The 20,000-nt window shown below is 44.0% G+C and overlaps 2 protein-coding genes across 8 annotated transcripts in view; both read left to right on the top strand.

Moving 5' to 3' along the window:
• The window catches only part of LOC113030265 (arf-GAP with Rho-GAP domain, ANK repeat and PH domain-containing protein 1), a 28,720-nt gene extending 22,364 nt beyond the window's left edge, over window positions 1-6,356 (top strand). For all 6 annotated transcript variants that reach the window (XM_080307679.1, XM_080307678.1, XM_080307680.1 and 3 more), the window contains exons 19-26: window positions 1,184-1,283; window positions 1,361-1,562; window positions 1,954-1,999; window positions 2,116-2,510; window positions 2,593-2,802; window positions 3,616-3,721; window positions 5,777-5,918; window positions 6,020-6,356. In XM_080307679.1, the coding sequence (XP_080163805.1) occupies window positions 1,184-1,283; window positions 1,361-1,562; window positions 1,954-1,999; window positions 2,116-2,510; window positions 2,593-2,802; window positions 3,616-3,721; window positions 5,777-5,918; window positions 6,020-6,064 (1,246 nt within the window). In that variant the 3' untranslated portion in view covers window positions 6,065-6,356. The remainder of the gene's footprint in view (window positions 1-1,183; window positions 1,284-1,360; window positions 1,563-1,953; window positions 2,000-2,115; window positions 2,511-2,592; window positions 2,803-3,615; window positions 3,722-5,776; window positions 5,919-6,019) is intronic.
• Window positions 6,357-11,521: 5,165 nt separating this feature from the next.
• Window positions 11,522-20,000, top strand: part of LOC113030814 (uncharacterized) — a 32,499-nt gene continuing 24,020 nt past the window's right edge. The window contains exons 1-2 of one of the 2 annotated variants that reach the window (XM_080307675.1): window positions 11,522-11,657; window positions 11,970-12,019. The gene's annotated coding sequence lies outside the window, so the exon portion shown is untranslated. The remainder of the gene's footprint in view (window positions 11,658-11,969; window positions 12,020-20,000) is intronic. The other variant, XM_026182538.2, reaches the window with a different exon arrangement.

Genomic DNA, 20,000 nt, shown 5'->3' with positions numbered 1-20,000 from the left:
ATGTGTGGATAGAAGAAAGCATCCAACAGATTTAGTGCAGGACACACGGGACTGAGCTCAGACCACTGCCAGCGCCAAAGCTACACCAAAGCAACACGCTGAGCTCGTTACACACAACCGGTGAACGTTTTACATCACAGGAAGTTCCCACAAACAAAACAGGAAGCTCAGGGCAGCCAACTCTGACACCGCAGCTCCCTCTGCTGGACACATCTATTCACTGCAAACACCTACAAACCGACTCAAACAGCAAAGCTGAAAGAATCAGTCGTTTCATATGGTTACCAAGGCAACAGAAAAACAAAGTGACTGGCTCCTCAGCTCTTATTGTTACTCTGCAGACGAGTCCTAGCTCCAGGGTGTTTGTGTTCAGGTATCAGCTGCTGTGTCTGAGGTGGAGGTGTGGCCTATCCCAGCTGTCATAGGACGGGAGGCGGGGTCACCTGGGCAGCTCACCTGTCTGTCACAGTACTTTTATAAGAACCATCAATAATAATCATAAACTGTTAGTTTACTGGGGCAGCACGGTGGCACGGTGGTTAGCACTGTTGCCGCACAGCAAGAAGGTCCAGAGTTCAATTCCACCATCAGGTCTTTCTGTGTGGAGTTTGCATGTTCTCCCCGTGTTTGCGTGGGTTCTCTCCGGGTACTCCGGCTTCCTCCCACCGTCCAAAGACATGCAGCTTGTGGGGATAGGTTAATTGGACAATCCAAATTGCCACTAGGTGTGAATGTGCGAGTGAACGTGAGTGCAAATGGTTGTCTGTCCCTGTGTGTTGGACCTGCGACAGACTGGCGACCTGTCCAGGGTGTACCCCGCCTCTCGCCCTATGACAGCTGGGATAGGCTCCAGCGCCCCCGCGACCCTGAAAAGGATAAGCGGAAGCGAATTGATGGATGTTAGTTTACTAATGTCATAATGAATCTTTACTCTGATCTATGACATCATAACAGCCTGCCTACTTACAGGTCCTTTAAACCAGGTGTGATAAACATCAGCACCTCTACAGGTCATCCAGAAGATGTTCTACAGGCTGGTTATTAAGCCTGATAAATGAAGTATATCAAGTATAAATGTTGCATATTAGTGGTACAAAAACATCACCGAGGGCATTTATTATTGAGGGTTACAGTGTGTCTCTGTGATGAAGATGACCGAACCATACCTGCTGCTGTGTTTCAGCCGAGCTCATCAGTTTGAGATCGTCACACTCACAGATCAGCTGATCTGTGCAGCTGACAGCAGGGAGGGGCTGTCGGACCACCTGGTCCATATTCTGAAGGTAATGTTGGTTTGGGTCAGACTTTTCCTCTAAATCCACAGCTCAGGTCCTCTGACTGACTGAATTCATGTTTCCAGGTGATTCTTCCAGGGGGCGTGTCTTATGCTGAGGTGGGCGGAGCCTCCGCAGTCAGTAAAGTGTGTATTGTAGAATTGGGCAGAGCTTCCAATCATCCAGAGGCCTGGCTGCTGCTTTGGGAGGATGGAGTCAGCATTCACCCTGTCCACAGAGAATCCCATGAGTCTCTCACAATTGATCTGGGCATGCTCAGTCACCACGGTAACAGTCTGTCTTATGAGTATGCGTCTGTATGTTGTTTTGTTCAGTAGATGTTGAGGGAACACATATTGATCTGTTTGAGTGCTTTCTTGTTGGAAATGTTTTCCACCCATGACTGGATGTTGGTCCTGCAGCTGACGGTTATTCCGTGTGTAAATGTTTTCATTCACACACACTCGTGTAGTTTATTCTTTGATTATCGGTCTGGTGTCACCATCTCTGCCCTACACAGCCTGAACTCTCCGAGCAGCTTTCAGGCTTCTTTGCATTCGGAGCTCTTCTGTGGCTGTCGGCATTGTGTTGTGTGTATCTGCTGAAATCAGTCAGGCTGCTGATGAATGTGAGGACACTTTGATATCATTGACCAGTCTGGCTTTAACTCCTCTTACAGAAATGGATCCATCTGAAAACATCGTCACCATGGCAACTGCAGACAGGTGTGCAGCATCACTCTATAACATCTTCATTAAAACTAATGATGTGAATTCAGAGCTTCTGATTGGCTGACACCACCACAGATATATGTGACATCACAGCTGGTTTCTCTCCTCAGGAGGGTGTCATTGCGTTTCGAAGAGCAATACAGCTGTCGGTCCTGGTTCACCCACCTTCAAAGAGCTCTAGCCAATCAGAGCCCAGCCGTGCCACGTCCCCTTGCAGCCAATCAGAGCCCAGCCGTGCCACGTCCTCCTGCAGCCAATCAGAGCCCAGCCGTGCCACGTCCTCCTGCAGCCAATCAGAGCCCAGCCGTGCCACGTCCCCTTGCAGCCAATCAGAGCCCAGCCGTGCCACGTCCTCCTGCAGCCAATCAGAGCCCAGCCGTGCCCCATCCTCCTGCGGCCAATCAGAGCTCAGTTTCTTGGTCTCTGTACCCGGTGATGGATGTGCAGCTGAGAGGTTCGGTACCGCCGGCCATCGAGCGCTGCATCTCCCACATCACCACCTACGGTGAGCCGAGGTCACCATGCCGACACAGTGACAGGCAGCAAAGCATCATGGGATACTTCTAATGCAGCATTTTCTCTCTCAGGTCTGAAGGTGGAGGGCGTGTACCGGCGCTGCGGTCTCGCTTCAAAAGTCAGCCAGTTGGTGGAGGCCTTGATTATATCACCAAACTCCGCCCCCCTGGAGAGTCATGAGCAGGGCGTGCTAGATGCTGGCTCCGCCCTCAAACAATATGTCCGCCGGCAAGAGAGTCTGATTCCCAACGGAGCCCAAGGGCAGTGGCTGCAGGCTGCAGGTACACGAAGAACTACTGTCTGAGCTACTACTACATGTAGTACTGCTGTCTGTAGAGCTGCTGCAGTATCTGTACTGTAGTACTAATAGCAGTAACCTCTGCAGAAACTGCAAAAACATCAGAGACCTTATATGAGCCGCTATTAGCCCTCCTGAAAAGTACTGCAGTTTTTCTGAGTGAAGTAACTGTAACCCGACGCAACAGGAAAACTGTGTAACACTAAAATATTTATATATTTGTCTCCAGAACAGAAAAAGCATGTACTGCAGTATAACCGTAGTACTACTGACAGTATCCTGACAGCAGTGATACTGCAGTAGTCGTAGTACTCGGGCTAACAGCAGCGATACTGCAGTAGTCGTAGTACTCGGGCTAACAGCAGCGATAATGCAGTAGTCGTAGTACTCGGGCTAACAGCAGCGATACTGCAGTAGTCGTAGTACTCGGGCTAACAGCAGCGATACTGCAGTAGTCGTAGTACTCTGGCTAACAGCAGCGATACTGCAGTAGTCGTAGTACTCGGGCTAACAGCAGCGATACTGCAGTAGTCGTAGTTCTCTGGCTAACAGCAGCGATACTGCAGTAGTCGTAGTACTCTGGCTAACAGCAGCGATAATGCAGTAGTTGTAGTACTCGGGCTAACAGCAGCGATACTGCAGTAGTCGTAGTTCTCTGGCTAACAGCAGCGATACTGCAGTAGTCGTAGTACTCGGGCTAACAGCAGCGATAATGCAGTAGTTGTAGTACTCGGGCTAACAGCAGCGATACTGCAGTAGTCGTAGTTCTCTCCCTAACAGCCTGTTTGTCTCTCAGGTGTGTCAGACGAGAAACGCAGGTTTAAGGAGTACAGACAGTTACTACGGCAACTTCCTGATGACAACCGAGCGACCCTGAATGCCCTGTTTGGACACTTCTACATGTAACACACACACTCTCACACACACACAGAATCAGAGCAGTTTATTTAAAACAGTAACAGTAACTAACATTAATGTTACACACAGATATGTGTCGTTCAGTGGTGCATTATGGGTAATCTCAGTCCTGCACTGAGCGTGCTCCTGTGACAGCACGTCATGGAGTGGGTGGGAGGTCCAGCACTGTCCTTATCTTAGACAACATCCGCCTCTCTGACACCACCCTAAGGCAGTCCAGCTCCCCTCATGGCTCTTGTCAGTGGGCGGGATCTATCAGGGAGCAGGTGAACATGTTGGCGTCAGAAACAGGAAACACAGCGTCTTTGAGGCGTTCCCACTCTGCAGTTGACCAGCGGTGAAACAGCCAGAGAGTCGCGATGAGGGTGGTGGGGCGGGACCTGGGAAGATGATCGATCCTACAGATGAGCTGCTGACAGAAAGGTGTCCAGCACACAGAGCACTGCAGTAATTAGGCAGGAACACTGACGCTGCACCCTCTCTAATGTCCAGCAGGGGGCGACGACCTGCCCAGTTTAAACTGTTTCCTGTCTAACTGAATAAAGTAAAAAGTTCATTTTGAACATTTTGGACTCGTTGGAGTCACAGAGGAACACGAAGTGGAAGTTCATTGGACAACGACTCAGTCAGTCAGTTTCTCAGTCAGCCCCGCCCCCTCGCTACTTACAGTTCCTGAGTCTGGCAGCAGGGGGTGTAAGACGTAGTTTCAGAGCTCGTGTTTGCCTCTGTCTCACCTGAGATCACCTGACAGTGTCACCTGATCACACTCACGTCCCACTAGGAGAATCTCTCAGACTAACACTTCACCCCCCGTTTATCAGAGTCACAGTGGTAAATGCTTCATGTTTGCTCTTTAATGTCATTACCTGGACTGTAGAGCTGGGTGATATAAGATTTCTTCATATCACGATATGTTTTTTTCATTTCAGGCGATAACGATATCTATCACGATATCAGCCAAATAACTATATTTGTAAGATTTAAATGTGCCGTTGCTCACAAGTAAAATGTGAAATAATCAGCAGCTTGTTTTTAAATATTTATTTCCCATAATAAGTTCAACAGGGTAGATGTACTTAAGGAACATGAGACTTTTTCAGATAAATAAAGGCAAATATTGCAAACTACACAAAAGGCAGCCGCTAAAGCGTTTAAGTTTCAAAGTAGAACAAACGAAACAGACTAAATTGTCAATTCCACTTAGAAACAAAATATTAATTCTAAAAATAAATCTTAGTTTGTTTTACAGAAGAACAGACAAAACTGACTAACTTTTGTCAATATCAAATAAACTGAGAACTAAAAGGAAATTCTCAATCTCTCCTTGTTGTATAGCTGAGCTTTTCAAACAGTTTTAACAGTTACTTTAGTCTGACAAAAGCCGAATGACGAATCAGCGCTTCCAGTCAGAGACTGAGCTGCACCGGCTTATTGTATTTCCAGACTTGCTTTCGGCACATTTACAGTGCAGCTGCTCTGTTTGACTTGAAATAGCAGAAATACCTTCACACTACGGAGCTTCTATGGCTCTTCCGTTCGACAATCTCTCCGGCGTTGGAACCATCATCTGTGTTCTCTTCGGTCACGCTCGGTTGATCTTTCTCTAGTCGGCACACTCATTTCCTCCATTACCCGGGTGGCACGGCAGCTGGCTGCTTCCCAAACAAATACACGTGTGCGGCTTGGCACGCGTGCTGTACGTAACAAGTCACGTGACGCTGCGGCTGTGATTGGTTCGGCTCTGCGCTACTTAATTTGGATTGGCTGTTCTTTTTCTTTTTTTAAGAGGACAAGAGCGGTGAGGCCTATCACAATAGTTTAACTTTTCTATCGAGAAAACGTTATTTTACATATCGTATCGTTCTATCGCCCAGCTCCACTGCACTGACGTGCAGGTAGGAGGGCTGGAGTCACCTGAGTTTGAATCGAACGCTGATGGAACCTGTTAATATGATTTATTTAGTCTGATCATGAACACAGTGAATGAAACCAGCACACAGAACATCACCTGCTCACTGACTCCTCCCTCTCTCCCTCAGGGTTCAGGTGTTCTCTCAGGTGAACAAGATGTCGGCCCATAACCTGGCTGTGGTCCTGGTCCCGTCCCTCTTCCAGGCCATGAACCAGGACTTGATCACCCTCACTAGAGAGTTCATCATCCACCACACCCTGCTCTTCCTCGTAAGTTTGCTGCTTCCTGTTTCCTGTTTCTACGACGAGTTTGGGCTCAGCTGATCCAGCTAACCCAGAGAAAGCCTGACTGATGTGACGTTTGTGTGCAGACCCCAGACTCGGCTCAGAGGCAGGAGCAGACCACTGTCTTCTGATGAAGATCAGCCCGTTTCTTTTAGCTTACTGTGAATCTTTTGGGATGTTGAGGAAACTGTTGTTATTGAAATCACTGACCAATCACTGTCTACTTCCTGTTTCCTGTCAGTTGAACTACGGCTATCAGAGAGAATGATTACTGCTGGCTGCTCTTTACGGTGGTTGTTAAATGAATGTTAATGTGAGGCTCTGCAGCTGAGCGGGGTGTACCACTGTGTAAGCTGAGCACTCACTTTATGAAATGTTATCTTTAAATCTGCAAATAAAACTGAAACTGAACATTTAATAAAATCTGCATTAAATTCTTGTTTTATTTTGTAATTAAATAATAATAGATCGACTTCATTGAATTTAAATAATTGACCATTCCCGTTCAAAGACCCTACATTATGACAGAGAACCCCCAACAAACAGACCCCCCCATGAGCAAGCACTTGTGACAGTCGGAAGGAAAAACTCTTTAACAGGAAGAAACTTCCAGCGTCACCAGGCGACGGGTGAGGAGAGAGCCAGAAATGCGTAATAACTCATGACTACATGCAGAGAGGTGCACTATGACAATGCAATGAAAGCTTTGACCAGCAGGCGGTTTGTGTGCACACGAAGCGTCACACAATGAACCTTTGTGAACCATCTGGATGGAAAAAGCTTCATGAGGCTGACCATCACTAGCAGTGAATCCTGCTATGTGAGCATCAGCTCAGGGTAAACATACTCAGACCTGATTGGTCCACCTCTGATCAGCTGTAAAGGAAACTCCTGGATCAGGTCCCTACACTGTTCAGTGTAAATGTCATCTGCAGGAAGAACGAAGCCCTGTGATGGTGAGAGGCACACAGTCTAACCACAGTGAAACATGCAGCCTGGGTTTAATGTTTGATGCTTGTTAGAAACCAGCGTGACGATCCTGGAAACAGTGAAAGCAACGAGGACATGCAGTTTGTGAACACACCGTCACAGTGTCAGTGTGTAATATGAGGCCAGAAACCCGGGTCAACTGGAACTCGACTTTGTGTTTAGTGCATTTCTACCCCCCTCCCCTCCAGTAACGCAGCACTGTAGGGTGATCATGCACATCCTGTACACTAACACAGTGGTTCACAAAGTGGGGAGCGTGACCTCCAGTGGGGGTGCAGAGCCATTGAAAGGGAGGGCGGGGTAAGAATTAAAAAAAAAAAAGCATGCTTGGACCCTGCGAGGATGATGGACAGCAGGAGCGTTTTTAACCCACAATCAAAGCACTCCAAAGATTTCTTACTTTTTTGACAGTATTTGCTGTTTGTGTGACACACTACTAAAAATAAACTTGGTTGAGACGTGACATTTTAACAACAAAAGTATAGATACCCCCCCTCCAAAAAATGGTTTGTTCCAGCTCGCCTGTCCCCTGCTCTGGCGCCCTTTCTGCCAGAGCGATGGTGGCTTAAAACAGGACATGTTGGCTGCATTTAACCTTCAGTTGCATTTAACCTTCAGTTACTCTTTATACAGTTGGTAGGAGTCAGGCCGTGTTTCTATTTAGCTGAAAACATTACACCAGGTAACCTGCAGTGTGGGAAACGTCTTTTCTGACGATGTTTGCTGCCCTACAATCCGTCCTGCTCTGTAGTAAAATCAATAATGCATTGACGCCGTGCAGGCCCAGGTTATTTGGCACACTTCCATGTGTTCTACAAAAATCAGTGCTTTGTTGTGTATCTGACAGACGAAAGCTAAACCAATTCCACACCACTGAAGCTGCAGGATCTTTACAAACCAGTTCAGGTTCATCCGTTTCATTCAACGATCTGCTTTTTCTACCATGTGTGTATGAAAACAAAGGCACTGGCATGCGCGTTTTACCCATATTCTATCGACATATTTTACTTTCTTATCGTTGCCCAACATTATACCGGTATTACTGTGAATGGTACGATATGGCCCAGCCCTTAATAGGTTTTTTTCATATTAATGTCATTTTTTCATTTAATTGAATACAACCTATTTGTGTATGATTGTCAGTCCAAAGAGGGAGAGAGGAAAGAGGGAACGTGAGGACAAAGTACAAGGTCAGGAAGAACCAGGGAAGAAAACAGACGGGGAGCAGTGACAGGCAGAAACTGTTAAACCAACAAACTACAGTAGATGCAAAAGTATTCGGCCCCTTGAACTTTCCCACATTTTGTCACATTACAGCCACAAACATGAATCAGTTTTATTGGACTTCCAGGTGAAAGACCAACACAAAGTGGTGCACACGTGAGAAGTGGAACGAAAATCAGACATGATTCAAACATTTTTTACAAATAAATAACTGCAAAGTGGGGTGTGGTAATTATTCAGCCCCCTTTGGTCTGAGTGCAGTCAGTTGCACATAGACGTTGCCTGATGAGTGCTAATGACTAAACAGAGTGCACCTGTGTGTAATCTAACGTCAGTACCAATACAGCCGCTCTGTGACGGCCTCAGAGGTTGTCTAAGAGAATATTGGGAGCAACAACACCATGAAGTCCAAAGAACACAGCAGACAGGTCAGGGATAAAGTTATTGAGAAATTTAAAGCAGGCTTAGGCTACAAAAAGATTTCCCAATCCTTGAACATCCCACAGAGCACTGTTCAAGCCATCATTCAGAAATGGAAGGAGTATGGCACAACTGTAAACCTACCAAGACAAGGCCGTCCACCTAAACTCAGGCCGAACAAGGAGAGCGCTGATCAGAAATGCAGCCAAGAGGCCCATGGTGACTCTGGACGAGCTGCAGAGATCTACAGCTCAGGTGGGGGAATCTGTCCACAGGACAACTATTAGTGGTGCACTGCACAAAGTTGGCCTTTATGGCAGAGTGGCAAGAAGAAAGCCATTGTTAACAGGAAACCATAAGAAGTCCTGTTTGCAGTTTGCCACAAGCCATGTGGGGGACACAGCAAACATGTGGAAGAAGCTGCTCTGGTCAGATGAGACCAACATGCAAAACGCTATGTGTGGATGAAAACTAACACTGCACATCACTCTGAACCATCCCCACTGTCAGATATGGTGGTGGCAGCATCATGCTCTGGGGGGGCTTCTCTTCAGCAGGGACAGGGAAGCTGGTCAGAGTTGATGGGAAGATGGATGGAGCCAAATACAGGGCAATCCTGGAAGAAAACCTCTTGGAGTCTGCAAAAGACTTGAGACTGGGGCGGAGCTTCACCTTCCAGCAGGACAACGACCCTAAACATGAAGCCAGGGCAACAATGGGATGGTTTAAAACCAAACATATCCATGTGTTAGAACGGCCCAGTCAAAGTCCAGATCTAAATCCAATCCAGAATCAACATCAACATGACACCACGGCGCCAGCTGCACGGGCCCAAGGCTGGAGCTGAACAAAACTCCCTGATAACGACTGTGTGATGACTATTCTTCCCATCCCATGAAGGACACCTGGGTTGGCTGGTAGACTGTTTACTTAGCCTGATAGGGTGAAGGACACTGTCTCAGCTGAACTCTGGACACGCACACACACACATTTACACTGATAAGCACTCACACGTCCCCCCTCCCCTTCCAACGCCTTCGATGCTTGTTGCCTCCTGGGAACACGAGGCGGGTCTGGGCCCGCGCTGGTGAGTCGGCGCAGTGGCAGGATGGCTGCTGTGGTGCCTGGGATTACTCCTTATCCCCTACCCAACCCTGTTGCTGGTCACGTGCTCTATAATGTTGTGCTGTGGACGTTTATGTGCTTCCTGTGCAGAGGAGTTTTTTTGTTTCCTGTTCTCATGCTGTCCTCCTGTAGCCCAGCATGAGCAGAGGTCTCTTTTTCCTCTTGTACTTTCCCATTGTAGTGTACATTTCAGTGTTTTTCTGTAATGCAACCGTTCTCCGACTTGTATCCCCATGTGATGTCTGTGTGTGTAAGGTCGGGGGGCGGGTTCATTCCACTGCATGTGGCAAATAAAATAAAATTTGAACTTGAGTATCTGTGGCAAGATCTGAAACTGCTGTTCACAAACGCTGCCCATCTAATCTGACTGAGCTGGAGCTGTTTCAAAGAAGAATGGGCAAAGATTTCAGTCTGTAGATGTGCAAAGCTGGTAGAGACAGACCCTAAAAGACTGGCAGCTGGAACTGCAGCAAAAGCTGGTTCTACAGAGTATTGACTCAGGGCTGAATAATTACGCACACCCCACTTTGCAGTTATTTATTTGTCAAACAAGTTTGGAGTCATGTATGATTTTCGTTCCACTTCTCACGTGTGCACCACTTTGTGTTGGTCTTTCACCTGGAAGTCCAATAAAACTGATTCATGTTTGTGGCTGTAATGTGACAAAATGTGGGAAAGTTCAAGGGGCCGAATACTTTTGCAAGCCGCTGCATGTTTGAGTTCCCGTCTGTGTCTTTCGGTTCTTAGACCTCTGCCTTATGGTTTATGTCTCTGTGTTTCTTAGTTGCTGTCTCCACTGTGTCAAGTTCGCGTCTCTGTGTGATCCTTCCTGTTTTACTTTGAAGGTCCGTGTCCTATGAGAATGTGTCCTGCTTTGCTTGTCTCGTCAGTCCTGATTTCTCCCAGCTGTGCCCTCCTGTGTCTCATTCCCCTCGTTACTTCCCAGTGTATTTAAACCCTGCGTTTCTCTGAGTCAGTGTCGCGTCGTCCCTCATGCTGTGTGGGTCTCCCTGTGTCTCTCTGTGGGTTTAGTTTGTGAGTTTCCAGTTTAGTTTGCTTCGTATGACTTTCTCCTGCCAGCGAATAAAGCTGAGTTCTTTGTGTTTAAACCTCGTGCTTGCATTTTGGGTCCAACTCCTGCCTGCCACACAGCGATTCATGACAGATATAGTATTTACATTAGCTCATATATATGTTTATTTGCCATGTCTCAACACAAATAGTAGTTTAGCCAGAGCAGCATTTCCCATTTTCCAAATACACCCTGGTAAAGAAGGCCAGCAGCAGCTGCACCTCCTCCGTGTCCTGAGGAAGAAGAACCTGGACCAGGAGCTGCTGCTGACCTTCTCCCCTCCTCAGTGAAGAGCGTGCTCCTCCTGCCTGGTGTTTAAACTCAGGGTCCACGACTGAGCAGGAACGCTGGGCAGAGGGCTGTGTCAGGTAAACCAGGGCCATTACAGTATATATAAACCCGTGTTATCGGAGTGACGTTGACCCTGTGAACTGTATGCAGTGTGTCTGACTAATGTATGCAGGTTACATAATGTCAGCTGTATCACAGGCCTTCAGACCGCAGCGCCAGCCCCGACGAGTCTTGCTCTTTGTCTTCTGTCAGAGACAGTTTAACTGCAGGACTCATGTCTGAGGAGCAGGTTTCATGTTCAGATAAGGCTTAATCACCATGTCCTCAGAGTTGATAACAGAGCTGGGTAGAGCTGTTTATTTCCCCCACAGTTTATCCATAGCTCATGAGCCCAGTATAGCCTTGGCTCAGTTTCCTGTAAATCACGTGGGAATAATGTGAGTTAACACAACGGACTGGAGGCACTCCCCCGGCCCTCCCCCTGTCCTCCCCCTGCCCTCTGCAGCCTGCTGTACATGAGCACCGGCAGAAGAACTCGGCACATGAAGAAGATTTGACTCTCTGCAAGGATTGCAGTCTTTGAGCTCAGGGTTGAGATTCTTGTAAGTAAAACTTTATCACATTGATTTTTAGTCTCCTGCGCAGGTCACTGATTTTGGCTTTTCTAATAATTTGGAAAATGACTCCAATCATTTTTACCTTTCTTGTGAATGCAACATCTACATGGTCATATCTGCTGCAGCTTTGATGTTTTCCAAGTCAGTGCTTATGAATCTCTGTCAGTCTACTCTTTCAATTTCAGTCCATTAAAGTTCATATTCTTCTGATCAGTCATTTTTGATCGCGGGCCACGTTAAAGTTTTATTTTTATATTAGTTAAAAGTTGCTGTCATGTTTTTACATGTCTTATGCAGCGCTACCTTCAGGTTTCGTAAGCGGTCCTGACCTGAGGCTGAACTCTCAGGTAAGAACAGCTGTAGCTGCATCCATGTGTTAAACAGGAAGTTGAGGTTGCTGTTGGTATTTAATGTTGAGTTGTTGCACGCTATCCGAGAACGAGACTCCCACAGAAGTCAGATAGTTCCTCTTCTATACAGAAAACTGTTAAATAAAGAAAAGCTGATTAAAAGATGTAAAAAAGCACAAAAAATATTTTTAATGAATAAATAATCAGAATGAAATGAATCACTGCTTTCTGGACGGTAATTAAAGTTGCTATTTTGCGGTGGTTGGTTTGAGTGGCTGTAGATGACGTGAACATAAGATGTTTGTAGTTGGTCTCCAGGGGAACAGGTTTACTGGGCGGATTGTGACAGATAAACAGGAAGCGAGCTGGTTGGCTGACTTGAGGAAACTGTGACACATCCACACTGATCGTTTTACTGTAGCTGAAACGGTCTGGATGCTTCTGACTCCCAGTTTTTGTTTGATTTGGAAAACTGAAGGATCATTTGGACTCGGAAATGGATAATGATGTCATAAATAACAGGCAAACAAGGACCTATCTAATATATGTGGCACTACACCTGTATGAGTTGTGTGCACTGTATATATGTATATATATATATGTATGTATATGTGTGTGTGTGTGGATTGGGGATGGAGACAAGAGAAAAAACCACAATAACAACACTGGTCCGGCCGGGTTAAGTCAAACGATGATTTTAATAGTCACACGCGTGGGAGATGGACACTGTATGCAGACAGCCTCAGATCTCAAAATGGTGGAGCATTAATCAAACTCTTATAGCCTCTGGTGTCTCCACCTTATCATAAAAGCCTAAACATTCACATGCTTTCTCTCACACGGCGCCTAAGCTACGACCTTGGCTCCCTGTTTATCTGCTCCTGCTGAGATGGGGCAGAAAACTCCAGCATGTTCTCTTCTAATCAGACAAATAAGGCGATGACTTTCTGCAAATAGTATTTCTTATAACATCATAAAACAATATCATTCATCCACAATAAATCAGGAGTCTAATGTAATGCAAATCAGTTTAAATACTGCAATAGTTATCAGCTTCTTCTAATTCAGGAGAATAATGCAAACTAAAACTACATAATAATTCACAATCTTTAATTAGGGGTCTAACATGGCATAAAATAATATTATAATCTCACACTCCCTCTGATGAGCTCTTTATTCTAAAGAGCTCACCTACACCCTATAATCCAGTGTGGCTGGGTTCCTCTCTTCTCACTCCTGAGGCCCTTTGTCCCCCTGATGGGCGAACCACATGTGAGATGACCTCTGTGTTTGCGCAGTTCAGATGTAAGAAAAACTATTATTCCAACAATGGCAGGTACAGATGACACTCCCCAGGTCTCCCACAGCTTTATTTGGTGCTACCTTATACCCTTCAGACGTACTCAGACTAGAACCTCTGTCCAAGGAGCTTTCAGCCTTTATTTTATTGCTGCAGCTACCAGTGTCGTCCAGTTGCGTGATCCTCTGCTCTTCTTTCTTCAACCTCAGGGGTTAGACAACCCTTCAGTCGTGGCACAGATCAGGGGATTATTCTGCCCCTATTTCAAACAACGATCTGTGTATCCTCGGGTCCTGTGTCTCCTGTGTATCCTCCAGAAAAAGGAACAGGAACGCGTCCTCCTTTTGCCCAAGAGCCTCTCGAACCTCATTGGTCTGGTGTTCCTGGATTTCCGCCAACCCCTTCATGGTTATTGCTGTGTTTATGGGATCCATCCTTTTGTGGTGACTAGCTGGAGCCCAAACGCCATGACCCTTGGACCCAGTTGGTGTCTCGGCAGTCACTGTGTCTGTCTCTGCTGCGAAGGATCCTCGTATCTCTGTGACCTCGTCTGGTGTCTGTTCCTTTCTCTGTAAGAGACAGAAAACCAAAACACCTCTCTTCCTAACCCTAATAATCTAATGTTCTTATCTACTGACCTTCTAGTGATTCAGAATTGGTCTAAACATTCAGAATGTCCCAGGGACTTATTCTAATCATATCTTATGTGTGTGTAAGCATGTTTGCATTTACCCCTCTGCACTCAAGGCATTTCCTACACTTTATCAGTCTGGACCATCACGCCGAACGAAGCTTCTGACCTTCAAAAGGCCGAGTGCCAACTCGTTATAAGCACATTTGCAAGGTGTGTTTGAAAATTACTAAAACCGCTCATATTAAGAAAAGACATCAAAAACAAATTAGCCATTTTTAATCCTCACATTTGCCCCCCAAAGATCATGTGTTTGCTTCCACCTACTGTCCCTTATGGAGACACAATATTGCAGCTACAAGGTCTCCCAGGTTGTTAAGTTGATCTGCGTGTGATGCTCTGACTCAAGAATATGATCTTAAATGAATATCGTTTAATTAACTACCACTACTTAAAACTAAAGACATAATTGAATAAAAATCACAAAGAATAACATGATATCAGTGTTATGTAAGCGCGTGCGGCCTTCTATGCTCGAAGTCACTCCACACCATAGATCAGCCAAACATCGCGTTGACTGTAGCTTTTAACCCTCATTAACTTGAGCACACCTCTACAATGAGCAACAAACTGCAGTATGTCTGAAAATGATCATGGTTACACCTGCAATAGAAGATCGTATGATTATCCTGACACCTGTGAATATACGATTAAGAAAGAAGATTAACCTGAGGTTATAACAATCACTGGAACACAGATGTTAGTACAATGTCAAAAGCTTCAATAAATGTTTAATGCAATGCTTGTTATATGATTCTGATGCAATAATAATGCTGATGCTAAAATAAGAGTGAGAACACCCCCTTTTATCCCGTTTAACTTGACACATAAACGTTTATAAATGCCTCTTTTAAATTTTATTTGCCCCTGTTTTCCCCTCACTGACCACAGCAGGGGGATCTTAGTCATGAATCAGCCATGATTCACCTGATTCATCAGTGAGCCCCACCGTCACTGGCGTCTGACAGGGTGGCGCTGCATGCTCTTCCTTTAATGTCACTATTTTCAACCTGTTGATTAGAGTGCTTAAACCTGAAGTCGACTACGTCCACAACAAGTCAATACAGCTGTAAATGTGGCCAATTATCAATCTATTACCAATCAATAACAACAGATAACTTCTATTTTATGCATGCTTTTAATCAACCACTCACCCAGAGGATCTCCAATCCCAGGAAATTCCTTCTCCTCAGTCAATGAGTCTGTCCTCCTTCCATGGCCTGGTAACTGGTCCCTCCAGAGCCATATGATCTCAAAATATACATACAACAAGCCAAACCACACCTTGGTCACACCAACCCTTTTCCGCCCTGAAGATGTTCAACGCCATCTTAGTCTGGACTGTCAAATTGACTTTAACGCTGACTGTTCCGACAATCCATTTTATAACGTTTCCTGGTCAGATTTGCCAATCTCTGCACCAGGGTTTTAAACGTTTTGCCATCTTCATTAGTTTTATTTTTATTTAGTTTCGACTCCAGATTTTCAATTTTTTGCCAGTTGTAATCAGTTTTTACCAATCATTTGCTAGTTTAGTCTAGTTTTTATTTTCTGAAAATCCTTAATTTCAGTTTAGTTTTGATTAGTTTCAGTTATAGTTTTAGTTGTGTTTTGCAAAAATTAAGTGTCACCAAATCCCAGTTCCATTATATCAGTCATGCTCTTCTGCTTATCCTTGGGTATTGAGACTATTAACTCTTGCAGCACCGGGTGTTCCTAATTTTGGTTCAAGTGAATTGATAAACTTTTTGAAGGCGATTGACTCACACATTTATTTAGATGTCCCAGTCCTGTTGTCTTGGGATGCATCACGCTGCCTTATCTGGGGTTAGCTGTTTTCTGGGGATGCTGGTTAAGTGGGTGAGCTCTTCAAGGAGGGGGAGTGTGCTCCCCCTGATGAGCTCTTCTAGGTAAGCTAAGTTAACCTTCTTGTGTGAGCTTTTCAAGTGCACTTCAAGGTTTGTGGGATTTTTAATTTTATAAATGTCCCTCATAACCCCCTGATGACCCAGTACTTCATTTTTGCGCACTGTAGTACACATTTAGTTTTTGCTTGTAGCTCTCATACTCTACTTGCCACTCCTCTAAGTCCTGATGTTTCTTAGAGAGGACAACAGTACCTTTAACCTTATATGTATATCACATGTGTGGGGGTGTGGCCTTGCCAATTGTTTTTCCCACCTTTTCAAAATGGCTGGCGTGCCCACCAGCACATTTTATGGAAGAAAGAAAGGTAAGCTTGATATTTACATTTAAAATGTTTTGTTAAACTCAGATTTTTATTAATTTTCAAAAATAAACATCTAGTAAATAATTTGAGGGGTCTTTAAGAATTAGGCTCATTGTGTTTGACAGAGGAAATGACTAATTTATTAATGTGTACTCTAGTGCACGTTGGGACTTTGTACTTATATTTATTTCACTGTTTCCTAGTAGACAACTCTTTGACAAAGGCGGAGAGAATTCTCAACAGAATAATTGAGCGAGATTCAAACATAGATTTTTCAGAAGATGAGAGTCATGTGAGCCAGATAGGAGAGGGTGAGAACCCAGGAGGAGCCACACAAAGATTATCTGCAGTGGCAGATGTAATGGAGAAAAACACAGGGCCACCTGGAATCTGTCGTCCCACCTGGTCCGAAACCAACATGTAGGAGAATCTGGAATTTTTGATTTTGAGTTAAAAATAAAATATGGGTAAAATGCAGAAATGATTTCCAGTAAAGTAAAAAATAAGAGTCGCATTTATAGCTGAATCCATGACCCCTGATTGTTACTACAAGATCACGTCGTTGCTAAATGTTATCAGTGATCTCAATGTGTGAAAAGAACTCACAGTATCTGGGGTTCAAGCTCCTGTTGGCTGAGAAACCAGGTACAAACATGTGAACAAGACGTGAATAATACCAGTAATGAAGAGTTCTCTCCAAAGATCAAGAAAAGGAGGCCCCAATCTGATGAGAGTCTAGCAAAATATGGTTCACTCCACTTGCCTGAAATGGTTAACAGTCCAAGGCATTTCAGTTGTAGAATGGTTGGGTGCAACAGTAAAACATATGTGAGATGTGGGAAGTGCCAAATGTTCCTTTGTGTCTCCAAATAAAATCACAGTACTTCCTCAGATATCATAAATGAATTGGCTTTTGTGAAATAGAAAGCCCAGTGCAATCACTTGTTCCTGAACCAATGGCTTACAGCTAGTGAAGTGTCAGTGACTTCTAAGTTGATCCCTGATCTACATTTTTATGATATTGTTATATAAATAAGTTTTAATATCCTGCTTACAAATTTCAGTGGAGCATTTAATTTTCTTAAATAGCTCTTGAATGTTGTTAGTTTCACAGTCGTGATCAATGAACTCCCCTTGTGCACTGTAGTGCACATGTTGTAAAATTTAAATAAAGTTAGTTAAAAACAATTTTGTTTTTGTAGTGTGTTTTTTTTTTACCGTCCCAACACTTGATTTATCTGAAAGAAAAAAGAAAAAGAAAAAGAAAAAATGAAAATACTTTTCTTTTTTTCCTATTTTCTTCCTCCCTGGGTCTCAGGAGGACATTGTGTCTCTTTCCACTGCCAGACTCTTGCTATCTCTAAAAAACAGTCCTATTCAAAGTAATCCTAAATTGGACTCTGGCGCTTTCTCCCGACTTTTCCTGACATGATTTCTGCGCGTGGACGGAGCAGCAACACAGACGACTCGACTAACGTACTGCCTTGACTTCTATTGCAGGACACGCACACATCAATGAAACTAAACACATTCTGCTATAAATCCAGTCAATTTTAGTCAGTTTTGTGAACATTCATTACAGTTTTAGTTAGTTTTGTGAACATTCATTACAGTTTTAGTTAGTTTTCCTTTTTGTTTTAATTTTATTTCCGTTAACGCAAATGTTTTTCCACTTCTAGTTTTCGTTATTTCATTTGTTTTCTTTAATAATAATAATAATAACCTTGCTCCGCACACTGGAATAAACATAATCAACATGATCAACATTTTGCTGCGTATCAATTCACCATCTGATCGATTCAAATGCTCCATCCTTATGTGGTTTGTGACATTATGCTTATCTAAACTTCCACTCTGTCTCTAAATGTTTGAAGAATTTTTCAAGTTCGGGGTCAAATTTTGAAAATTTGACCATAAGTGAAAGTTATGGCGTTATCACCCCCTTTGGGGCTTACCTTTCCCAGTTTTGATGATGTTCCTCCCTATTCTTTGCAAGTACCCCTTTTCGGTGGCAAGAAACTGTTGGTGTGGTCAAGCGGGTGCTGTAAAAACAAAAGCTCAGGACAGAACAGTCACCAGTCATGTACTTCATTCAAAATTAGCATATATCGAACTTCATATTGATCCTCTGAGTGTAATGGTAGATTTTAATTTGAACTTCTCAAAGCTAAAAACAATATTTTACTTTATTTTGCTCTTGTTCTTGTGCAGCACCACCCCTCAGCACATGCCCCTGTTATTTTATCTTACTTTTAAATTGTTGACTATTTCAAGAAAGCACCCAAAAGACGGGGACCAGTGTTTATCATTACATATCTCCATTTTGAGTGTGGCTGTCTATCATTCCCCTGTTATTCATAGACCTCGGTAGAGGGTTTTTTTTTATTTATTTTTTTTACCTCTATAAAAGTTAATTGACTCTTTACAGTGACCCACTATGGTTAATAATAACATGTTCAGTCCTGAGTGGAATCAAACCTTTTCTTCACTTTAGCATTTAACATTCCCAACAATATAATGTGATACCTTAATTAAAACACAGCTAATAAAACACAATTTTCTTAATGCAAACATCAGTAACTCAAAATTAGCAACCAAAGGGTTCAGTCTGCAGCTCACGCTCCTGTGAAGCTACAGCCTCCCCCTTTAGTCTCTGTCAACCCTCTGTCCTTGCAAAAACAAAACAAAGCAAGACAAAACCTCCACCCTTCTTTTACAGGCTGGGTGAATTGTTGTGGACATTCACTAATCCTAAAGTCGGCACCGTTTTTGTCTCAGTATCAAGTCAGTTAAAACGTTTAGTCGTCAGTCCGTCACAGTCCAGTCACATGCATACATCCACACACATTCATACCAGAAGTTGCTGATAATGGAGTCTCACGCGCAGCCTATTCGAGCCTCCATCACCAGCAAGATGACGTCATCATTTTAAAGGAAACAGTTCCTTGTTTTTGGACTGGATTGACTCGCTGCAATCCTTTTAGGCTCAGCACTTCTCATTCGATCAGTGTCCCATATAAGTGAATTTCTCCCAAGCCCATTATAAACATGGAGAAAAATACTTTGCGACTGTTTTCAATAAGAATATTTTATAGCGCTTTAAAGTTCAATCTCTCAGGCCTGGATTAAAGAGCCGATTTGTTAAATCAGGAACTCACAAAATACCAAAATATCACCACCGGTGGATCACACCTCTCAGATGTTCTTATCTCAGTGCACTGTAACAAAAGCAAAAACAAACGTAGCCAATAAAACACTCATATAATAACAGATACTGGGGCCCATTGCAAACATGTCCAAGCATAAAACCATCCTTCTCTCTCTTAGAGAAAGAAAACAATCCAAACCTCACTGATAAAATCAACCTAGTGTCAAACAAAACCCAAAAATCAACCAAAGCTCCACCAGAAAGTTTTTCTCCCTCCCGGGACAATATTGTGTAAGCATACCGGTACCGTAACTCCTTTTTGCACTGACAAAAACATGTTGGATTGACTTAACTTAATAGTGGACACTGGTTGCACACAAATGCGTTGCTGTGTGAAGCACAGTAAACAATTCAGTGGAGGCCTTAAGCCATAAACAGACATCACGCACAGACATTGTTTTCACAACCACACTGTTGTGACCTTGTCCCCTAAATCTACACAGATGCCCTCTGTGTGGCATGAAATGCATTTAACCAATAAACAATCAATGGCTTCTTGTTGTTGTAACCGACTCCGTATTTGGATGTTTGTGTGCAGCATTTGTTAGT

The sequence above is a fragment of the Astatotilapia calliptera genome, chromosome 10 (genome assembly GCF_964374335.1).
Source record: "Astatotilapia calliptera chromosome 10, fAstCal68.1, whole genome shotgun sequence".
Classification (NCBI taxonomy): Eukaryota; Metazoa; Chordata; class Actinopteri; order Cichliformes; family Cichlidae; genus Astatotilapia; species Astatotilapia calliptera.
The sequence above is the reverse complement of the archived record's forward strand: the minus strand, read 5'-3'. Positions and strand labels throughout refer to the sequence as shown.